We start from the raw sequence: 22780 nt of genomic DNA on the forward strand, positions 1-22780 counted from the left end.
CACACGCGCCTACCCGAGTGACTCTCTCCGCAGCTAGCCTTTGCCTCTTTTATACTTGGGCTTCATGCGTTTCTAGTTCAGCCCACATAGACGTATCATTATTCATTAGAAGCCCCATCCGGCATGTCAGAATCGCAAATCTTAATGGATAAAAACTCAAACCCATAGTTTTCACTTTCATTGGGCCATAGCGTACTAGAGGAGTTTCTCCAAGTCCAAGCCGAAACATAGATTCCACAAATGACAATGAATTTTGACTTTTTATCACCGAAATCTTACATAATGCTATTGAGATTATCTTAAGTAACCACCATTGTATACCACCCCTTTAATAAAAGTGGGACCCACTTGTGTGGTTCCCACACTTTAAAAATTTAAAGTGAGCTCATAAATAAATAAATGCCTCATTATTTGAGATTATAAAATTGGTATAATACATGTTGCCTCTAGTACTACTCAACTTGTGTATATATTTATATATATATATATATTTAGGGGGTGGTGGTATATATGTGTCAAAAAATGCAATCAAATTTGTATGAAAGTGAAAGCCTAGACTAAAAGTTAAAAGTTACCCTTTGGGGAGTTGTTGGGGTAGTGGGAATGAATGGATTAAGCTAGATAGGTACAAAGTTTGATTCCTTTAAATATAACTGAAAAATCCTAGCTATACTAGTAGTTTAATAGAGTCCTCAAATGCCATAATCGAAATTATCAGGTTTTAATACAATACAAATTTTCAAGTGTTACAGGAGACATATGCTTAAAATTTCTCACCCGACCTCTAGAAGGAAAGAGTTGCTAGGTTAGTAGGTTGACAATAAACTACTAAATTTGTAATGGTCGGTGTTGAATTTGATAATGTGTATTTCATCATGGTAAACATTGTACATGAAGCAGAGTTATATATGAGGAAACGACACTAACTAAGAACCATCCTAACTGGCTAAAAACTAATGGACAATCTACAGAGTTCATCACCACTAATCTCTCCTAAGTAGAAGTCTTAAATTTAGGTCTTGGAACTAATTACAAGAGAACAGGCTGTAGCCTTAAATTAAGGAACTACAGCTGACAGAAAGAGTATGAAAGTGCATGGTTAATCACAACCCTACCCCTAAGCTAGCTAAGGTGGTGATAACAATCTATATACGTTTCTTCCAATAGTCGGTAATAACAAATTTATTAGAAAATTACTTGGGGAGAGAGAAGAGTACCCATTGTCAATGCTACCTCTTTTGTTTTCCATAATCTTTTTTTAATAATTGAATCAACTTGCCTAATGAAACCTAATAACATATATAAAATGTGAACCTACTGGATAATATATATATATATAGGTAGAAGTGTAGAACTTGAATTGATCCAGTTGTGTCTCAATTTTGGTTGAAAGGGGATAATTTGCAAGCTACCCGCATTTTATCATCATCATTTGCGAATTTGATTTCTCTTTGCTAGATCAGCTACCTGCATCTTCATACCTGTAGATCAGTCCTTCAGGATCATCGTATCATAAATACGCTCAAATTGGCTCGATCACCAGTCACTGGGTGGTATGTGTGACTACTACTGTGTGAGTGAATGAATTAAGCTTAACCAATTCAAAAGAAGACTATGTGCTAATTTTTTTTTAAAGCTGATTAAAAATGAAAGTCTAGAGCTAGAAGTTTGATTGGCTTGCAATGCAATTAAAACGATGAAGTTTTAATCAAATACCAATTATTGCATATGAGTGATGTCCCACGTGAGGTTTAATATATTCTTCCCAGTCGTCAATTTTAAGATGTTAACTGGAGCTGCAACTTATGCTTGATATTTTTCTTCCTTAAATCCTTTTTTTTTTGGGTCGATTTTTTAAATCCTATTTGGTTACGTATTTGCTTGTGTTTTATTTATGATTTTAGCTGGCGGTTGAGGTGGTTGAGGTGACTTGATACCAATAGGAGCAGTCACTTTCTGGCAAGTGGCCTTGCTAACATGCATGTAATTATGGCCTTAGCTGGATTTGGCCAAGCGAAAAGGGCAAAAAAGAAGAAGAAAAAAACTAGAACTTGGGGACAAGTGAAGCGATGTTGACAATAAGCTTATAATAAAACTCGATCAACTTGAGAGCAAACGATCTAGACGACCCATCAATTGTACGTCAATGACTTAATATATGCTAATTAATTAACAATTGTGGTTTTGGACCAGCCCATAGGATCCTGATTATAAATAATTAAATAAAATTAGACTAAAATTTGATAGCCTATAAAATGCAATTGTAACTGCAGAGTTAGCTGAAAATAAAGAAGATATTTAGGAACAGATCGAGTACAGCGAGATTTGCATGTCGACATAATCTTGGCAGTGGCAAGTAGTATTGCAACAACACCTTCAAATTCGATCTACGTACGTACGTACTGCAGCAGTAGTGTGTGTCTCTAGCTAACAGCACCATTTGGGCTTCATTGTTAGTTTTTATTTAAGTAAGTCATAAATTATGATGTTCTCGCACGATCAGGAAGACCACATAGAACTAAGGTTAGTTTCTTAATTATTTTGAATCTTGTTTTTACTTTTTTTGATGTGATCATATTCTCTGCTCTCGGCTGTCTGAAGACTACTCTGATAAGTTCATTCTCTCGGTCTCAGGCTCCAAATATTCGTTTTTCTCTTTCCTTTCTGATTGCATTAGTTTTTTATTTATTTTTTTATTTATGTTTTTATGATCAGCCTTACACCAGGTCAATACCTAAGGCCCAAGTTTCCCATATGGAGTCCACGTGGAGGAGGAGGAGCTTCAGCACCCAAAAAAGGGAAAAAGTCCTCAAAATTTTCATCGTGGGATAAGATATTTGTGCTTTCATGTGTAATTGCAGTCTTAATGGATCCTCTCTTCTTTTACATTCCAATCATCAAGGAGGACAAGAAGTGCCTTGGAAAGGACAAAAATATGAGGATTGCATCTCTTGTTTTGCGATTGCTCACCGATATCACTTACCTAGTGAATATAATATTTCAAATTCGTGAAGCTATTAAAGGAGCAAATACCAAAAAAACTGTGGCCTCCGACGTAGAAACAGGAGCAACATCGAAGTCTGAATCCAAAGGAGGAGAGTTCATTCAATTTGTTAAGGAAATAGGTCGCAAGTTTAACCAAAGAAACAAGAAAATTGCTCAGCACATGCCTTGGTTATCTCTCCCCATCTTTATTGACTTTCTCGCTCTTCTTCCCATCCCACAAGTAAGACCTCAAATTCAATTTATTTATTTTTTGGTATTATATGGTAATTCATTATTTACTTCTAACCCATTATTTATTTTCTCCAGGTCCTAATAGTATGTGTTTTCTTCCAACTGGAAGCCTCTTGCTATTTAAGTAAGAGAAAGATTCTAAATGTCTTGCTTCTCGGTCAATATGTGCCAAGAATTTATCGAATCCACCTTTCTTCTAAAGAATTTACAAAGACTACTGGAATTTGGGTTAAAGGTGCATTCAATTTTTTTCTATACATCCTTGCTAGCCATGTAAGTTTCATATCTCCATTATCAATTTTCTTTAATCTTTATTTTAGTAAGTAATGGTTACTAAGAATTTAATTTTACAATATCTACCCAAAAGGGTACTGTTACAAATAGAGCCCCCATCGGTCAGTTCGGATCGGTATTGGGATTTACCAAACCAAAACAAAAAAATTCGGTATTTTTCGATTTCGGTATTTTTTTTGTTTCGGTATTTTTTGGTTCGGTAATTTTTGGTAAATTTCAGTTTTCGGTTCGATTTCGATAATTTTGGTATTGGATATTTTCGGTTCATTTTCGATTTACTTCGGTTCATTTTTTGTTTACTTCGGTATATCTTCAGTTCATTTTCAGTTTACTTCGGTATATCTTTGGTTCATTTTTAGTTTAATTATAATAATACTAATTATTATATACCAATATAAATTAAAATTTAATCAAATATGATGCATAAAATATAATGTTTGATGAATATATATTTGCACGAATAGTATTGGTAGTTTAGTACAATACTAGTATTTTACCCTAGTAATAATATATACTAGTATAATTAGTTTAATAATATGTATTAGTACATATCCTATTAATTTGGTATGTATATATACCGATAAATATGAGTGTATATATATATATATATATGCATTACTTACCTAAATATGAGTTTTTATTTTCCTAAAAATAATAACATTTACTTTATTAGAGAATGACTCTATATCTTAACTCACACTTTTAATAATATTAATATGATAACATTATACAATTATATTTTTTTATAATTGTTCAAGATATTAGTAGTTTAATATTTATTGTACCATTAACATAATAGTATTATATAAGCATATATAACTAAATTTCGGTAATTGTTTCAATTTTTTCGGTATATATTTTGATTTTTTCGGTAATAATCGATTCGATTTCTTTTGGTAATAATTTTCGGTAATCGGTCGATTTACCAACTTTTTTCGGATATTTTCGGTTTCGGATTTCTGATTTTCGAATTGTGAAAATCGGTATACCAAACCAAAAAAATTCAGTCGGTAGTCGGTCAATTCGGTAAAAACCAAACCAAAGGACAGCCCTAGTTACAAACAACAACATTTCAATATTGTTTTAACAAAAACAGAGTAAGGTACCTCCACATTTTCAACATCATTCTTGGTGAATTTACAAACTGATCATTGATTCTTTAATTATTGAATAATTACTTTACTATATTATAGGTACTCGGAGCTTTTTGGTATTTTTTTTCTATTCAACGAGAGACATCATGCTGGCATCGAGCTTATTCAAACCATAGTAATGTTGAATATTTTAATATTACAGAAAGTATGAGTACTTTTTACTGTAATGATCACAGTACTACAAAAAATGTCCCATTCATAGATAGGTGGTGTCCTATAGAGATTCCAGACAATTCCACGGAGGAGGCGCCGTTTGATTTTGGAATTTTTCTGGATTCCCTCAAGACTGGTAACACAGGGCAAATAAATTTTGCAAAGAAGTTCTTTTACTCATTCTGGTGGGGCTTGCGAAATCTAAGGTTTGCTTACATGTATTCACGGTCCACACTATAAGTACACGCATGCATCAATTATTTATAACTTTGGCCGGCCATTGATTCGTATCTATAGCATACTGTTTGACACCTAACTAAATTTTTGCAGTAATTTTGGCACGAGTCTCGAAACAAGTGACTATGTGTGGGAGAATTGCTTTGCAATTCTTATTTCTATCGTTGGCTTGCTACTATTTTTATATCTAATCGGAAACGTGCAGGTTGGTAATAACTAATAAATATCTCGATCTCTCACTTGTTTTTCTTTTCAGTCATTTTCTCTCAACTTCACTCACCTAGCTTGTAGACTTGTAGCTAGCTAGGATTAATTGAGGAGCTTAGTGATCAATCTTTTTTGTGGTGAAATAGACACTTATGCAGTTGGGAACTACAAAATCAGAGGAGATAAGACAAAAGATTCAAATGAAAAAGCTAGACATAGACGTGTGGATGAAGAGAAATGCTCTTCCTGATGAGCTGAAGCAAGAAATCATTGATAACATAACGAGCATATTGGAAGAAAACAAAGATGCGAACCTGGAGAATCTATTCTCTATTCTTCCCTGGAAAACCAGAAAATCTCTAAAGCGTTTTCTTTTTTTCCAAATACTACAAAAAGTATGCTGTACACCTCCATCTCTTCCTATATTTTAGCTACATATATATATATTGTTCTTAATTTATATTAATTGATCAATTAATGTAAACAGAAAGATATATGTAGGTACCAAAGCTTCATAATATGAAAGCACCGGCGTTGAAAATGATTTGCGACTATCTGAAGCCAGTGATGTACGCAGAGAATAGCTACATTGTTCGAACAGGAGAACCAATTGGTTTGATTCTCTTCATTACACAAGGCACTGTGTGGACCTACACAATTAGTGAATCGAGTAATGGTGGTGCAGGACAATTAGCAACGAGTTCCTCATCAATGATCCACAAGAGCCTTGAGAAATGTGATTCTTTTGGCGAAGAACAACTTCTGGGTTGGGCATCCGTACCCGACAACCCATTTTCAAACCTCCCAATCTCCACCGAAAATGTGAAATGCCTTACAAAAGTAGAAGGGTTTGCTCTGTCGGCCAAGGACTTGTCAAGCGTGGCCTCCAGATGCAAAATGTATTGGGATTTCGGGAATTTGCGGCAAAGAGAAGAGCTGGCCCTTTGTACCATCTCAAAAGCAATCTTATGTTTTCGCCAACGAAAAAACAAGGCTGCCAATAAAAAAGTGTTTCCCCAATTGGCTACTCATCATGCTGATCAGAAGCAGAGAATCGTGTATCAGCGACTACGCCCTGCAGTTCCTTTATCGCACTTGCAGACTAGACCCAAGTGATCAGCTAGCTAGCTTCATCGATCAGCTAACTCTCATAAAGATCGATTTCCCATTTTGCCCTTCTTTCCATGCACGTGGGACAACTCACACGACAAATAGCAAACACCAAACTCAATGTACTATTTTGAAGTTTTTTTTTAAGAATTTTGTTGTTAATTTTTATATCCAATACATCAAAGATGTTATGATTTCAACAATTCAAAACCACCCGAACAACTAACTTAACCTTCATATGGATTGTTCCGATTCTTTGGGTTGCACAAGCAAAGTAGATTTAAAATCAACCCGCATCATCTACTGTTAAACATGGGCCTCTTTGAAACTTGGGCTGCATGCATTTCTAGTTCAGCCCGCATAGCTGCAAATTATCATTAGAAGGCCCATTCCGCGTCAAAGAATCGTGAATCTTAATGGATAAAATCCCAAACCTGTATTTTTCAATTTCATTGGGCCATAGGCTACTAAGGAAGTCTCTCCAAGTCCACCTCCTTCTCTCTGTACTGGCATATTCCACCGAGTACTTTGACTTTTGTCTGTGAAATCTTACAACTTACATGATTTCAAGGCTTAACACCTGTTTTGCCTTCTCATTTATAACATGAGTGTCAAATTGTTTCGCAAACTGAAAAATTGATTAATTTATCCGTCAAACTTTTAAAATTGGCCAATGTAGCTCATTTCATCAATTTTGCATCCATATTTCTGTCCAAACACATTTCACATACCATGCGAGTAAGGTAAATAGACAATTCATGCCTAAAGTTGGGTGAATAACTATTATGCATAAAATAAAATAAAAAACTGAAAAGAAAAAAAAATAATATATAGCATTATTGTCCATTTTATTGTTTTTTTTTTCAACTTTTATTTTTATATTAGGTATAATAGTCATCTTACTTCATATTTTGGCATGAATTAATTGTCCATTTTACACTCATGTGCATGGCACGTGACATGTATTTGGATGGAAACATGGATAAAATCTTAAGAAATTGATGGAATATGCTACAATTTTTAATTTGGGATGCAATTTGACACCCCAATCATAGTTTAAGCCTTTTTTTTAAAAAAATGAGTCATAGTTTAAGCCTTATTTCAATATAAAACTATAATGTTTTTTGTGCTTAGATTAATTTAGTTGTTGTGTCATGTTGAAGGATAGTTAAGTAAGAAGACCCAAATGACATCCATTACCTTATTGGCTAAAACATATATATGTAGGGGGTTGGCATAATAATATATGTGTGAAACAAATGCATTCAAATTTGTGTGAAAATGAATTTTTGGTCGAAGTGTGAAAATTAATGAATTAAAAGTCCATACTAAAATGAATTAAAAGCCACCCTAAACCCTAAACCCTTAGTATGGGCTTTTAATTAGTCTGGGGTGAAAATGAATTAAAAGCTCATACTAAAAGTTTGATTGGCTCGTCAAATGCAATTGAAAATATCAAGTTTGATCGTTTCTCATCCGGTAGAAGGTTTGGTGATAACAAGTTTGTGAAGAAGACTTGATGAGAGACAAGAGCCATTAATGTGCCAACGCGACATCTTTCTTTTATTTCCATAACTTTTTGACAATAATTGAATCAACTTTCCTAAAAGGAAACTTTACAGATATAAAATTTGGGCCTAGTGGATAATACAAAGGTAAAACTTGGTTTGAAAGGGGATTTTCTAGCTGCATCATCATCATCATTTCTAAATTTAGTTTCTCTTTGCTAGCTCCACCCTGTAGATCAGTAGTTGAGTTATGGCTCAGTACCACGATGTAGCTTTAGACGTGGAGAAGTCGGAAGAGGAAATGGAGAGGTTAGTTTTTTATAAGTTTCATGTACCTTCATTCTTCATTATTCTTTTTAAATGACTTTTCTATCAAACAATGGGACTTATATCTGCACCTAAAAACCAAGTATTTAATTATCTGCATTCTAGCATATGCTTATGCTTGTTGGTTTGTATCTTCTTCAGATCGGTTGTAGAACATTGGCAATCAGTGACTACAACAGGGAAAGCTGCCACAAAAGATGCAGGAAATAGATCAAAAAGAAAATGGTCGACAATAATAAAGAAAATTATTGATCCACAGGGACGATTCATTCCAATATGGAATAGGATATTTATAATATCATGTGTGTTTGCTGTCTCACTGGATCCTCTGTTCTTTTACATTCCAATTATTAACAAGGATATGAAATGCCTTATGTTGGACAAAAAATTGAAGACAATAGTTCTTGTCTTGAGATCATTAACAGATCGATTCTACATGGTGGACATTGTTTTACAAATTTTTACCATACCTATAGTTAAGACATCTGGGAACTCTGGGGCTCACTCAAAAGGAAAGAGATCAGTTAAGGATGTATTGGCAATAGCTAACCGAATTTTTCGGTCGTACATTCTAATTGACATTTTAGCTATTCTTCCCATTCCACAGGTAAGAGAAGCTTTTATATGGTGTCAATTGTTTAATTTTCCCATCTCTCTGGCTATTTGCTTTTGGATATAAATTTCACTATAAGAACACAAGACATTTGCTCCATAGTGGCTACAGTACGTTAATGATCACGGGACCAATATATTAATTGATGCAATTATGTTTGTCACACCACAAATTAGATTTAACAATCGGCTTAATGATCAAACCTTTTCCATTTTTCCAGGTAGTAATCTTCATTTTCTTTTTGAAAATGAGGGGATCAAGATCTTTGAAAACAAGGAAGTTTTTAAACTCTCTTGTTCTGCTGCAATATGTGCCACGGATTCTTCGTATTTTCCTATTGTGTAATGAGCGCAATTTGATTCCTAGGAAGGCAGGCATATGGGTTAAAAGTGTTTTCAATTTCTTTCTGTACATCCTTGCTAGTCATGTAAGTTTCAACATTATATCTTCATTTATTTTAACTACTTGGTAATATTTTTAATAATCTTTGAAATGGTCAGAACTATTAACTAATTTGTTGATCATTTAGGTACTTGGAGCTCTTTGGTACTTTTTTGCTCTCCAACGTGAGACAGCTTGTTGGCAATATGCTTGCGAAAGAGAAAATGGATGTGAACCCAGTACTTTCACTTGTGATGATCATACATTTAGAAGTATCACATTACTAAATGATTTATGTCCTATAAATCCACCAAACACGACGCTCTTCAATTTTGGTATATTTGCTGATGCCCTTCAGTCCGGCATGCTAAGGTCAACAGATTTTCCAAAAAAATTCTTGATTTGCTTCTGGTGGGGGCTGCGAAATTTGAGGTTTGCACCTATATTGATGGTTTGATCTTAGCATATACTGAGCAGTGTTACACCAATTACCAATAATATATATAACTGATTGCTCCATTTCATTTTTGCAGTTCTCTTGGTCAAAACCTCCAAACTAGTACCTATGCAATGGAAAATCTCTTTGCCGTTTTCATTTCTATAATTGGGTTGCTACTATTTTTATATCTCATTGGAAATTTGCAGGTTCGTTTTCATCTTGGAAATTTGCAGGTTGGTTACTATTTTTAATGAACTGAAGTTAGTGTTGTTGTCGAATATACATGTATATAGACATATTTGCAGTTTTCAACAACGAGATCAGAAAAGCTTAGGCGGAAGATGAAAACGAAAGATTTAGAGATAGATTTGTGGCTAGCAAGAAAAGGGCTCCCCAAGTATTTAAAGGAAGTGATCATGCAAATTGTACAACAGAAACTTGAACAAAACAAAGATGTTCCGGTGGAGAACATCCTCTCTGTTCTTCCTGTGGGACATGGCAACTTTATCAAGCGTTATCTTCGTTTGACTACGCTCAAGAGAGTAAGTGATTATTCCTTTGTATATCAAAACTAAATCAACAAATTGCTTTATTTTTGTTTAATCAATGTTTCTAAGCTGTCTACTAACTACAGGTTCCAATGCTTCAAAGCATGGATGAAAAACTACTGAAAGCAATCTGTGTGCATCTGAAGCCAATGAACTTTAGCGAGGAGACCTTGATCATGCGAGAGGGGGATAAACTTGATAGGATGCTTTTCATCAGGCAAGGCATTGTAAGGACTTACAGAACAAACGGGAAAGGTGGCTCTAAGCTTCTTGAGAAACGTGATTTCTATGGAGGAGAAGTTTTAAAGTGGGCATCAAATTTTACATCTTCTGAGGATCCCATGCCCTCCTCCACCAGAAATGTGAAGTCTGTAAACAAGGTTGAAGTGTTTGCTCTCATGGCCAGTGACTTGAAGACTGTGGTCACTAAATTCTGGTGGCATTTCACAAAGGACAAGCAGCAGCTAAACCAACATTTTAGCGTTTCTCAGTTGGAGCAGTTGGTGAAGTTTGCACTTGCTTCCATAGCAAGAGAAGTTCGTCGCCGTAACGAAGCAAAGATTAAGAAGCAGCGTACAATTAATAATAAGTCTGCCCAATTGGGTAGTAGTCATCATGATCATGAGGGAAGTAGGAAGTTTCAAAGGATTGTGAGCTGGGTCCTCAGGGATCAGGTACCTTCCCCCAGGACCCCCCGAAGTACCCTTGCTGCTTCACCAAGGCAACTAGCTAGCTAGGACTGTAGGACACAACCTGTCAGTTGATGACCAAATTATGATGCCACAGTGTACTACTGCACAAATATATGCAAGACTTTGAGTCATCATTACTTAATTTAAACTGAGCAACCAATTAAAAAAAAAACATTGTAAAGGCATGGAATTAACATATTCTAGATGAAGTGTGAACGGACTAAAGAAGATATATATTAGCTAGGAACAGAGTAGAGGGAGAATTGTGGACATGGTGTTGGTCAGCATCAGTCCAAAACTAGAACTTGGGGACAAGTGGTGCTGACTAGTCACCTCTCCTTGGCATTTCCCTTGTACCAAAACTTACCTTGCCACAAGAAATGAAGACCCATTAATTATCAATATATGACTCAATGCTAACTAATAGTTTTGTTTTTGGACCACCCCACAGGGTCCTGATCATAAATAAATCATTTTAATTAGACTAAAATTTGATAGCCTTGTAAAATGCAATTGTAACTGCAGATTCAGCTGAAAATGAAGAAGATAATAGGAACTTGTGGACATGATCTTGGTCAGTACCAGTCCAAAAGAAAATAGAAGGTAAATCTTGGTCAGTCAACTCTGCGACTAATAGGTTCCGCGTACGTTGCCCCTGTTTACATAGATTCCATGAACTTACCTAATAACACAAACAACTACTATTTATTTGTAGAATATAGATCGAATTTGAAGAATCTTGTTTTGTATTCTGTGTCTCTAGCTAGCTACCAGATTTCAAATTAAGTAAGTCATAAATTATGATTAACTCGCACGATCAGGAAGACCACATTGAACTAAGGTGAGTTCTCTCCAATCTCTGCCTCCAAATATGTTGTGAGTTGCTTTGTTTTTAGAAAGAGTGGTGATATTCCGATCACCCTAAACTACTGAGTTGATCACTCTAAACTGTTGAGTTAATCACCCTATTTCAAAATTTCAATTTTATCCTTAAAATAAAAAATTTCAATTTTGTTCGTCGGGCCATTCGATAGTTATCTACCGAAATATTTGTGGTTATTCGATAGTCATCTGCTGAACATTGGTGAATTATTCGGTAAATAACCATCAAATGGAAATGAAAAAGACATTCGACAGTTATCTGCCGAAATATTTGTGTTTATTCGACACTTATTGGCCGAACATTGGTGGATATTTCAGTAGATAACCACTGAATAGATCTGGGTGATTTCGTCCTATTTTTGTAATAAAAGGTAAAATAGAAAAAAAATTTAAGTAAAATATATTAGGGTGGTCAACTCAGCAGCTGAGAGTTGTATTATGCACTTTTTTAGAAAATGGAGATGAACAAAGATTTGGCTAGCTCCGGCTTAAGCCACATCCAAGCCCAGCATCCACCTTTTGGCAGGGCCTCTCTAAGGCCCAGTTCAACCGTCCACCTTTTTCTGATTTAAGCCCAGTACTTCAGCCCAACCCAATTTTTTTGAGCAAATGTAATGGCTAGCTTGCATCATCATCAATTCTGTAAATATTTTAGACTGTATTTTACAAACCGAAATAAGTTTTGTTTTATTTTATTTTATTTCCCTTGTTAAAGATTATTGTTTTGCCTGTCAAATAATCATAGGGCCCATTTGGTTGAAATTTTGAAAGCCTGACAATGAGAAATCAATTTCATGTTTGTAGTTTTTTTTTTTATTTGTATATATATATTTATTTATTTATAATTGTATCTTTATGTGGCCAAGCTTTTTTAAAAATTATTATAATCCAAATGGAGACTGATGGTAAATTATAATCTCATACAATGAGTATACCATAACTTAATTAAGATGTAGCACCAACAAAGCATTAAAATTGAAAACTTGATTAAACATGAGAGACAGAAGCAGTATCAGACATTATTGGGGTTTAGGAACTCTAATTTTTTTTTTTTGGGCCAAGGGGTTTAGGAACTCTTATTATATAGGGAATTGGCAGCCAAGAGTGGGTGTACTGTCACTATAGCTCATTAAAGTGACTTTAACTCACCAAAGGAGACACATAGCATCAGCCATCAGGCCCCTTAACCTATTATAATATTATTCAAGAAGATAACAGGAACAGTGTAGAGAAAAACTTGTGGACGATCTTGGTCACTGGTCAGTAGGTACCAGTCCAAAAGAAACAAGGTGTTGGTCAGTCAACTCTGCGCGCGTGTCGTAAGTTGTACGTTGCCCTGGCCTGTTTACATAGCTAGGTTCCATGAAGTCATGAACTTGCCTAATAACACAAACAAGTTGAACAACTACTCTTTTATTTGTAATAAAAATCCTGTAAAATAGATCGAATTTGAAGAATTTTCGTTGTGTTGTAGTCTGTGTCTCTACCAGATTTGAAATTAACTAAGTCATAAATTATGATTAACTTGCACGATCAGGTAGACCCCGTTATACTAAGGTGAGTTCTCTCTGCCTCCTAATATCCATTTTTCTTTCCCTTTGTTTATTGCATTAATTTTTAGAATTTGTATTTTTCATGATCAGCCAAACACATAGTCAAAATCCAAGGCCCAATAATCCCATATCGGCGACCGTAGGAGGAGGACCTGCAGCACCCAAAAAAGGGGAAAGGGCCTCACAAATTCCATTGTGGGATAAGATATTTGTACTTTCATGTGTTCTTGCAGTCTTAATGGATCCTTTGTTTTTCTACATTCCAATCGTCAAAGAGGAAAAAAAGTGTCTTGGGCAGGACAAAAAGTTGAGGAATGCAGCTCTTCTTTTACGATCACTCACCGATATTACTTTCATAGTGAATATCATATATCAAATTCGTGAAGCTATCAAAATTGTGCCAACAAATAAGACCAAAAAAGCTGTGGCCTGCGACGTAGAAACAAGAGCAAATGAGGAAAGAGCTCACAAGTTTAACCAAATAAAGAAGATAATTGCTCAGAAGATGCCCTGGTTATCTCTCCCCATCTTTATTGACTTTCTCGCTCTTCTTCCCTTCTCACAAGTAAGAAATCAAATTCAACTTTCATTTTTATTTGGTGTAAATTTAAAATTCTTTCCAAGCTATCGCTACAATTGATTAATAGACTTCTAACCCATTATTTATTTTCTGCAGGTGCTAATAGTACGTGTTTTCTTCAAAATGGGTGGCTCTCGGTATTTAAATAACAGAAAGATTCTAAATGTCTTTGTTCTCGGCCAATATGTGCCAAGAATTTATCGAATCCATCTTTCTTCTAAAGAATTTAGAAGGACTATTGGAACAAGGATGAAATGTGCATTCAATTTTTTTCTCTACATCCTTGCCAGTCACGTAAGTTTCATATTTTCGTCGTCAATTTATTTTAATCTTTATTTTATTAAGTAGTGGTTGATCAATATATATTTATGTCAATGAATGTTTGACTCACTAAGAATTTAAGTAATATTAGATCACTGGATAATTAATATGTTATAATATTTTAGGTACTTGGAGCATTTTGGTACTTTTTTACTATTCAACGAGAGACATCATGCTGGTATCGGACCTGTTTAAAGCAAAGTGATGTTAAAAAATGTATGAGTACTTTTTATTGCCACGATCCCCATACTACTTTGGAAAATATCTCATTTATAAATGAGAGGTGTCCTTTAGAAATTCCAGACAATGCCACGGTGCCATTTGATTTTGGAATATTTCTTAAATCCATTAAGTCTGGTAACACAGGGGAAATAAATTTTGCCAAGAAGTTCTTGTACTCATTCTGGTGGGGCTTGAGAAATCTAAGGTTTGCATACATGAATTCACAGTCCACAATATAATCACATCAATTATTTATAACTTATGTCCCTCATTGATTAATTAGTATCTATATCATATTGCTTGATCCCTAACTAATTTTTTGCAGTAATTTTGGCACGAATCTGGAAACAAGTGACTATGTGTGGGAAAACTGCTTTGCAATTCTTATTTCTATCATTGGCTTGCTATTGTTTTTATATCTAATTGGAAATGTGCAGGTCGGTAATAAATCTCTCTCACACAGTCGCACTTATTTTTCTTTTGAATCATTTTGTCACTTAGAGTAGCTAATAGATAGAGCTTCATTAATCTTTTTGTGGTGAAACAGACACTCATGCAGTTGTCAACTACAAAATCAGAGGAGATACGACAAAAGATTAAAATGAAAGGGCTAGACATACAATTGTGGATGGATAGAAATGATCTTTCGGGTGAGCATGCGCTGAAGAAAGAAATCTATAAAAACATAAGAACAAAATTGAAAGAAAACAAAGATGCGAATCTGGAGAATCTATTCTCTATTCTTCCGTGCCAAACCAGAAGATCTCTAAAGCTTTTTCTCTGCATGGAAAAGCTAAAGAAAGTAGGATATATTTCTCAACATTGATCTCTCTCTCTCTCTTTCTCTCTCTCTCTCTCTCTCTCTCTCTCTCTATATATATATATATATAGATACATCAAATGATGAATTAATGTAAGCAAATTAATATATTATGTATGTTATGTAGGTACGAAAGCTTGAAAATATGGAAGAGCGTGTGTTGAAAATGATGTGCGACTATCTGAAGCCAGTGATGTATGCTGAGAATAGCTTCATCATTCGAACGGGAGAGCCACTTGATTTCATGCTTTTGATTACACAAGGCACTATATTGACCTACACAACTCGTGAATCAAGTCATGGTGGTGCAACGAGTTCTTCATCATCAATGATCCACAAGACCCTTCAGAAAGGTGATTTTTACGGAGACGAAGAGCTTCTGGGTTGGGCATCCGTACCCAACAACTCACTGTGCAACATTCCAATCTCCACCGAAAATGTGAAATGCCATACCAAAGTAGAAGGCTTTGCGCTGCTGGCCAAGGACTTGTCAAGCGTGGCCTCCAACTACAAAATGTATTGGGATTTCGGAAATTCTGAGAAAAGAGAGGAAATGGCTCTAACAGCGGTGCTAAATTTTCGCAAGAAAACAAAGAAGGCTGCAAATACAGTGTTTCCCCAATTGGCTACTCATGATGAGGAGGGTGGTCAGCCCAAGCAGAGAGTCGTATATCAGCGACTACGCCCTGCACTTAATGTATCGCACTTTCATACAAGATAGACTAGCTAGCTAGTTTGATTTGTTTTGTCAAGCTGCTACTAGCTAGTTCTAGTATGTAATTATGTATATGACTATATCTTGTGTTTAATTTGCTTTAATTACATAAGCCATGCTACGTGATTAACCATCTTGTGTTTTATAAACATAATGCATTGGAATAAATTAAATAGGGATTAACAAAGGTTTGGCTAACTCGGGCTGTAGCCCATCCAAGCCCAGCATCCACCCACCTTTTGGCACAGCCTCTCTAAGGCACAGCCCAACCGTCCACCTTTTTTCTAATTTAAGCCCAGTACTTCAGCCCATCCCAATTATTCAATGGAAATGTATGGGCTAGCTTGCATCATCATAGTTTTCTAAATATTTTAGAGTGTATTTTACAAACCGAAATAAGATTTAAAAAAAAAAAAAAAAGATTATTTCCCTTGTTAAATATTTCGGTTTCGGTATAGCTAGTGATAAGATATGCCTCTTTCTAGAAACTCCAATAAAGGAAACAAGGAATTTGATTGGCTTGTAAAATGCATTTGCAATATGTTGTTTGAGTCAAATAGCAATTTGAAAATTACATATACTGATATACATTGGTTGTAATTATTTTCTACATAAATATATTTCAATGTTCTATATTTTAGTTTCTGATTTGTCAGCTGTCACCCGCTACTAAAAATTAGCAACTTGGTAGCAAAAATTCTGTGTAATATATTATGTAATTTAAAATTTAAAAGCCCAATCATATTGTTTTCAATCTCATTGGGCCATAGCCTACTAGGCGGGCCTCTCCAAGTCCAAGCCCTACTTGCAGATTCCACAGAGTACAGACGACGGTGATGTAAGACAGCGAGCTTTGACTTTTGTCAGCCAAATCTTACATAAATCCTACAACTTGCATTATTTTAGCATAAACGTACCTATAATGTTTTTTGTGTTTTGATTAATTTTAAATGTTGTCATGTTGTTGTTTGGCCAAAAAAAAAAAATGTTGTCATGTTGATGGATAGTATATAAACAAGACCCAAACGAATCCAGTAATGGTGGTGCAGGACGATTGGTAACGAGTTCTTCATCATCAATGATCCACAAGACCCTTGAGAAAGGTGATTTTTACGGAGACGAAAGCTTCTGGGTTGGGCATCCGTACCCAACAACTCACCGTGCAACATTCCAATCTCCACCGAAAATGTGAAATGCCATACCAAAGTAGAAGGCTTTGCTCTGCCGGCCAAGAACTTGTCAAGCGTGGCCTCCAACTGCAAAATGTATTGGGATTTCGGAAATTCTGGGAAAAGAGAGGAAATGGTTCGTTCCACCATATCAACAGCAATGCTAAGTTTTCGCAAGCGAACAAAGAAGGCTGCAAATACAGTGTTTCCCCAATTGGCAACTCATGATGAGGAGGGTGGTCAGCCCAAGCAGAGACTCGTATACCAGCGACTACGCCCTGCAGTTAATTTATCGCACTTGGAGACTAGATAGACTACACCCAAGGCCCAGCCCAACTGGCCTCCATTTAAGCCCAGTACAGAAACACATACACACAATCATATTGTTTTCAATCACATTGGGCCATAGCCACAATCTCATTGCGACAGCGAGCTTTGACTTAATTTTGTCAGCCAAATCTTACATAAATCCTACATCTTACATTATTTTAGCATAAGCCTAGTGTTTTTTGTGTTTTGATTAATTTTATATAAATGTTGTCATGTTGATGGATTGTAAATAAACAAGACCCAAATGAAAACCATTTCCCCTTATTGGCTATAAACATATATATGCAGTGGGTGGTATAGCATATATTTGTGAGCAAATGCAGTCAAATTTGTGTGAAAATGAAAGCCTAGACTAGATATTTGATTGAATCCTCAAATGCAATCGAAATTATCAAGTTTTAAACAAATTCAAATTTGCATGTGTAACTGCAAGAGACTAGTTTAGCCTTTAGAAGGAGAGAGTTGCTGGATAAACTTGATAAGTTGATAGGATGCTTTTCATCAGGCAAGGCATTGTAAGGACTTACAGAACAAACGGGAAAGGTGGCTCTAAGCTTCTTGAGAAACGTGATTTCTATGGAGGAGAAGTTCTAAAGTGGGCATCAAATTTTACATCTTCTGAGGATCCCATGCCCACCTCCACCAGAAATGTGAAGTCTGTAAACAAGGTTGAAGTGTTTGCCCTCATGGCCAGTGACTTGAAGACTGTGGTCACTAAATTCTGGTGGCATTTCACAAAGGACAAGCAGCAGCTAAACCAACATTTTAGCGTTTCTCAGTTGGAGCAGTTGGTGAAGTTTGCACTTGCTTCCATAGCAAGAGAAGTTCGTCGCCGTAACGAAGCAAAGATTAAGAAGCAGCGTACAATTAATAATAAGTCTGCCCAATTGGGTAGTAGTCATCATGATCATGAGGGAAGTAGGAAGTTTCAAAGGATTGTGAGCTGGGTCCTCAGGGATCAGGTACCTTCCCCCAGGACCCCCCGAAGTACCCTTGCTGCTTCACCAAGGCAACTAGCTAGCTAGGACTGTAGGACACAACCTGTCAGTTGATGACCAAATTATGATGCCACAGTGTACTACTGCACAAATATATGCAAGACTTTGAGTCATCATTACTTAATTTAAACTGAGCAACCAATTAAAAAAAAAACATTGTAAAGGCATGGAATTAACATATTCTAGATGAAGTGTGAACGGACTAAAGAAGATATATATTAGCTAGGAACAGAGTAGAGGGAGAATTGTGGACATGGTGTTGGTCAGCATCAGTCCAAAACTAGAACTTGGGGACAAGTGGTGCTGACTAGTCACTTCTCCTTGCATTTCCCTTGTACCAAAACTTACCTTGCCACAAGAAATGAAGACCCATTAATTATCAATATATGACTCAATGCTAACTAATAGTTTTGTTTTTGGACCACCCCACAGGGTCCTGATCATAAATAAATCATTTTAATTAGACTAAAATTTGATAGCCTTGTAAAATGCAATCGTAACTGCAGATTCAGCTGAAAATGAAGAAGATAATAGGAACTTGTGGACATGATCTTGGTCAGTACCAGTCCAAAAGAAATAGAAGGTAAGTCTTGGTCAGTCAACTCTGCGACTAATAGGTTCCGCGTACGTTGTCCCTGTTTACATAGATTCCATGAACTTACCTAATAACACAAACAACTACTATTTATTTGTAGAATAGATCGAATTTGAAGAAGCTTGTTTTGTAGTCTGTGTCTCTAGCTAGCTACCAGATTTCAAATTAAGTAAGTCATAAATTATGATTAACTCGCACGATCAGGAAGACCACATTGAACTAAGGTGAGTTCTCTCCAGTCTCTGCCTCCAAATATGCGTTTTACTAAGGTGAGTTCTATCCAATCCAAATTAAAAAAGGATAAATGATGATTAGCTCGCAGGATTATCAGGAACACGAGGTTGAACTAAGGTTAGTTTCTTAATTTAAATCTAATTTTGCCATTTTTTGGGTATCATTATTCTTCTTAATTTTCCATTAATTAATTCTGATTGCCTTACATAATTTTTGCATGTATCAGCTTTACTCCGGGCACTGGTCACACTATAGGCGGTGCTCAGGGACAACACCACGCATGTCCTCCCAATCCCCCTCCAACATTGACACAATTAGCAGGACCGTCACTTTCATCAAGGAAAAAATGGGAAATTAGCAGCAGACCAACAGTAGTCGTCGCAAATACTACTACTTCCTTGTGGAAAAAGATATTTGTGATTTCATGTGTGATTGAGTCTCATTGGATCCTCTCTTCTTTTACATTCCAATTATCGACGGCGAAAAGAAGTGCCTTGGAGTCGACAAAAAGTTGAGAGATATATCTGTTCTTTTGCGAGCAGTCACAGACATCATTTCCATAGTGCATGTCATATGTGAAATTCGAGGACGTATTAAGAGTGTGGCCTCGAATACCAAAAGAACTGTGCCCCTTTCCGATGTAGAAACAGGAGGAGGAGATTTGGCTTGGGAAACCCAAAGAGGACAATTTGGTCAATTTGCTAAGGAAATAGCTCACAAAATGATCATGTCCTGGTTATCTCTCTCCATCCTCATTGACTTTCTCTCTCTTCTTCCCATCCCACAAGTAAGTAACTATTAGCTAGCTAGATAGGTTTTAGCCAGCTATAATAATGGATTAATTTTAACTCTTTATTGCTTACTTTCTCCAGGTTCTACTAGTAGGTGTCTTTTTCAAGATGAGAGGTTCTGGATATTTGAATAATAGAAAGATTCTAAATTTCTTTCTTCTCGTTCAATATCTGCCAAGAATTTACCGAATTCACCTATCGTTCAACGAATTTAAAAGGAATACTGGAAAATGGGTTAAAGGTCTATTCAATTTTTTTCTCTACATCCTTGCTAGTCATGTAAGTTCCATCTTGATACTTTTTCTATTTATTACTAATCTTTACTCTAGTAACTAATTGCTTGATGTAATAATTTCTCTTTACTCTAGCTAATTAACTACCAAGAATTCAATTTTACAATGACCCCATGATTGGCTAGTGCATGGTGTGATCTCTAGCTTAATTTGGCTGCATCTACATTCGAAACTGTTTTGCAATTAATCGCTAGTTTCACAAAGGTTAGGCTAGGTACGTACAAGGTGTTTTGTAAAGTTACACATACACACCCTGAAACCTTATTTTTGTCCTGATAAAAAAAAATAATAAAAAAAACCTTCTTTTTGTCACCAATGGCTACATACAAGATAATTTTATAGTTGTTTGAATTTAATTAAATTTAAGAGTTTACCATCAACATCTCTCTAGAGTACAAACAACATTTCCATTTTTTTAACATAAACCGATTAAGGTGTACATATATCCCCCATTATCAACATTATTCTTTCTAGCTAGATGAGTAGTACTGTACTTTTCCTTCAATGCATCAATTGATCAGTTCTTAGAGTATTAATTGATTAATTTGTTATCTTTTAGGTACTTGGAGCGTTTTGGTACTTTTTCTCTATTCAACGAGAGATATCATGCTGGCACCGAGCGTGTGTAAAAAATATTATAATAGGATGTATGAGTACTTTTTATTGCGATGATAAGAGAAGTATTCCAAAAAACATTACATTTCTAAATAATGATTGCCGTATAGACGTTCCAGAAAATTCTAAAGCACCATTTGATTTCGGAATATTTCTTGATTCTCTAAAGTCCGGTAACACGAGGTCAAAACATTTTCCAATGAAGTTCTTTTACTCTTTCTGGTGGGGCCTGCGAAATCTAAGGTTTGCATATTTGAGGGCCAACAATTTTTCTACAACTTGTTTTACTATTTCCAGCCATATATTGATTAGTATCTCACGTTTTGCTTGATCCTTTTCATTAACTATTTCCAGTAATTTTGGCACGAATCTGGAAACAAGCGACTATGTGTGGGAAAACTGCTTTGCAATTCTTATTTCTATCACTGGCTTGCTACTTTTTTTATATCTCATTGGAAATGTGCAGGTTGGTAGTGAATGTCTCTATCATTTTTTTTTCAATCATTTTCCTTCAACTTCAGGGTCCCGGTTCATCCAATTATGTGTGATTTCTTTTAAATTATAAAGACGTATCATTTCCTTCATGATATATACCTTTTTGGTAGTTAAGATTTGAGGAACTGAATTTTTTTTTTTTTTTTTTCCGTGGAATAGACATTTATGCAGTTGGCAACTACAAAATCAGAGGATATAAGACAGAAGATGAAAATGAAAGAGCTAGATATACAGATATTGGAAGAGGTAAAAATGGCCTCCCTGATGATATGAAGAAAGAAATCATGATTAACATAAAACAGATATTGGAAGAAAACAAAGATGCTGATTTGGAGAATTTATTCTCCATTCTTCCTTGGCGTACCAGAAAATCTCTAAAGCGTTTTCTCTGCATGGGTACCCTAAGAAAAGTATGATCCTCGATCAACCTCTCTCGATCTCTTATGTCACACCATGCATGCTTCAAGTATATAATCAATGAATGTGTTCTTAATTATATATTTGATCTTAATTATTAATGTAATCTATTAGTACTCGTATAGGTGCCAATGCTTGAAAAAATGGATGTGAAGGTGTTGAAAATGATCTGCGACTATATGAAGCCAGTGATGTACAAAGAGAATAGCTACGTTGCTCACATGGGAGACCCACTTGATTTCATGCTCTTCATTACAGAAGGCACTATATGGACATGGACCTACACCAATAGTGAGAGTGTGAAGGCAGCTGGAAAAGCAAAAATGGGTTCCCCAACCCCAACATCAATGGACACCAGACAACTTGAGAAAGGTGACTTTTATGGAGAAGAGCTTCTCAGGGCATCACTGGACAAGAGTGTTTCCAAGCTTCCAATCTCAACCGAAAATGTGAAATGTCATACGAAAGTAGAAGGGTTTTGTCTCATGGCCAAGGACTTGATGAGTGTGGTCTCCAAATGCAAACAATATTGGGATTTCAACAATTGTAACAATTCTAATGAAATTGAGCAAGTGGCACGTTGTACAATAGGAACAGCCATCCGACGTCGTATCAGCTGTCAACCAAAGAAGCTTTTATCAACCCCAAGCCCGGCTAGAGCGGTTGTTGTGAACTCACCACGCCCGGCTACAGCGGTTGTTGCCAACTCACCACGCCCGGCTAGAGCAGGTGTTGTGAACTCCCCAGCAAGAAAAATCACGTATCTGAAATTGAATCCCCCCTAGAAATAGATGATAACCAATCCCACTCTGGATATAGATGACTACATGATGTGTTTTATGTTTGATTT

General features: G+C 35.8%; 2 protein-coding genes and 1 pseudogene across 3 annotated transcripts; all 3 read left to right on the forward strand.

Annotated features, from left to right (window-relative positions):
* Window positions 1–2299: 2299 nt before the first annotated feature.
* On the forward strand, window positions 2300–6605 carry LOC147289221 (cyclic nucleotide-gated ion channel 1-like). Its single transcript, XM_086234707.1, has 7 exons — window positions 2300–2523; window positions 2716–3226; window positions 3313–3510; window positions 4725–5044; window positions 5169–5280; window positions 5429–5677; window positions 5784–6605. Exons 1-7 carry the CDS (start codon window positions 2483–2485, stop codon window positions 6396–6398), a joined length of 2046 nt encoding a protein of 681 aa, XP_086090833.1. The 5' UTR covers window positions 2300–2482; the 3' UTR covers window positions 6399–6605.
* A 1397-nt stretch (window positions 6606–8002) lies between these two features.
* LOC147289222 (uncharacterized) lies at window positions 8003–18620 on the forward strand. Its single transcript, XM_086234770.1, has 15 exons — window positions 8003–8209; window positions 8369–8834; window positions 9061–9267; window positions 9370–9653; window positions 9755–9866; window positions 9954–10202; window positions 10295–10936; window positions 13320–13339; window positions 13426–13900; window positions 14012–14209; window positions 14362–14663; window positions 14784–14895; window positions 15006–15260; window positions 15406–15980; window positions 17983–18620. The coding sequence occupies exons 1-15, from the start codon at window positions 8151–8153 to the stop codon at window positions 18515–18517; spliced, it is 4491 nt and encodes a 1496-aa protein (XP_086090896.1). The 5' UTR covers window positions 8003–8150; the 3' UTR covers window positions 18518–18620.
* A 564-nt stretch (window positions 18621–19184) lies between these two features.
* Window positions 19185–22741, forward strand: LOC147289223 (cyclic nucleotide-gated ion channel 1-like; annotated as a pseudogene). The gene is made up of 7 exons (XR_015121012.1): window positions 19185–19436; window positions 19546–20106; window positions 20192–20389; window positions 20963–21261; window positions 21373–21484; window positions 21673–21923; window positions 22056–22741. The product of XR_015121012.1 is annotated as a cyclic nucleotide-gated ion channel 1-like (transcript).
* The last annotated feature ends 39 nt before the right edge of the window (window positions 22742–22780 follow it).

The sequence above is a fragment of the Dryas octopetala genome, chromosome 3 (assembly GCF_963921425.1).
Source record: "Dryas octopetala chromosome 3, drDryOcto1.1, whole genome shotgun sequence".
In the NCBI taxonomy this organism is placed as follows: domain Eukaryota; kingdom Viridiplantae; phylum Streptophyta; class Magnoliopsida; order Rosales; family Rosaceae; genus Dryas; species Dryas octopetala.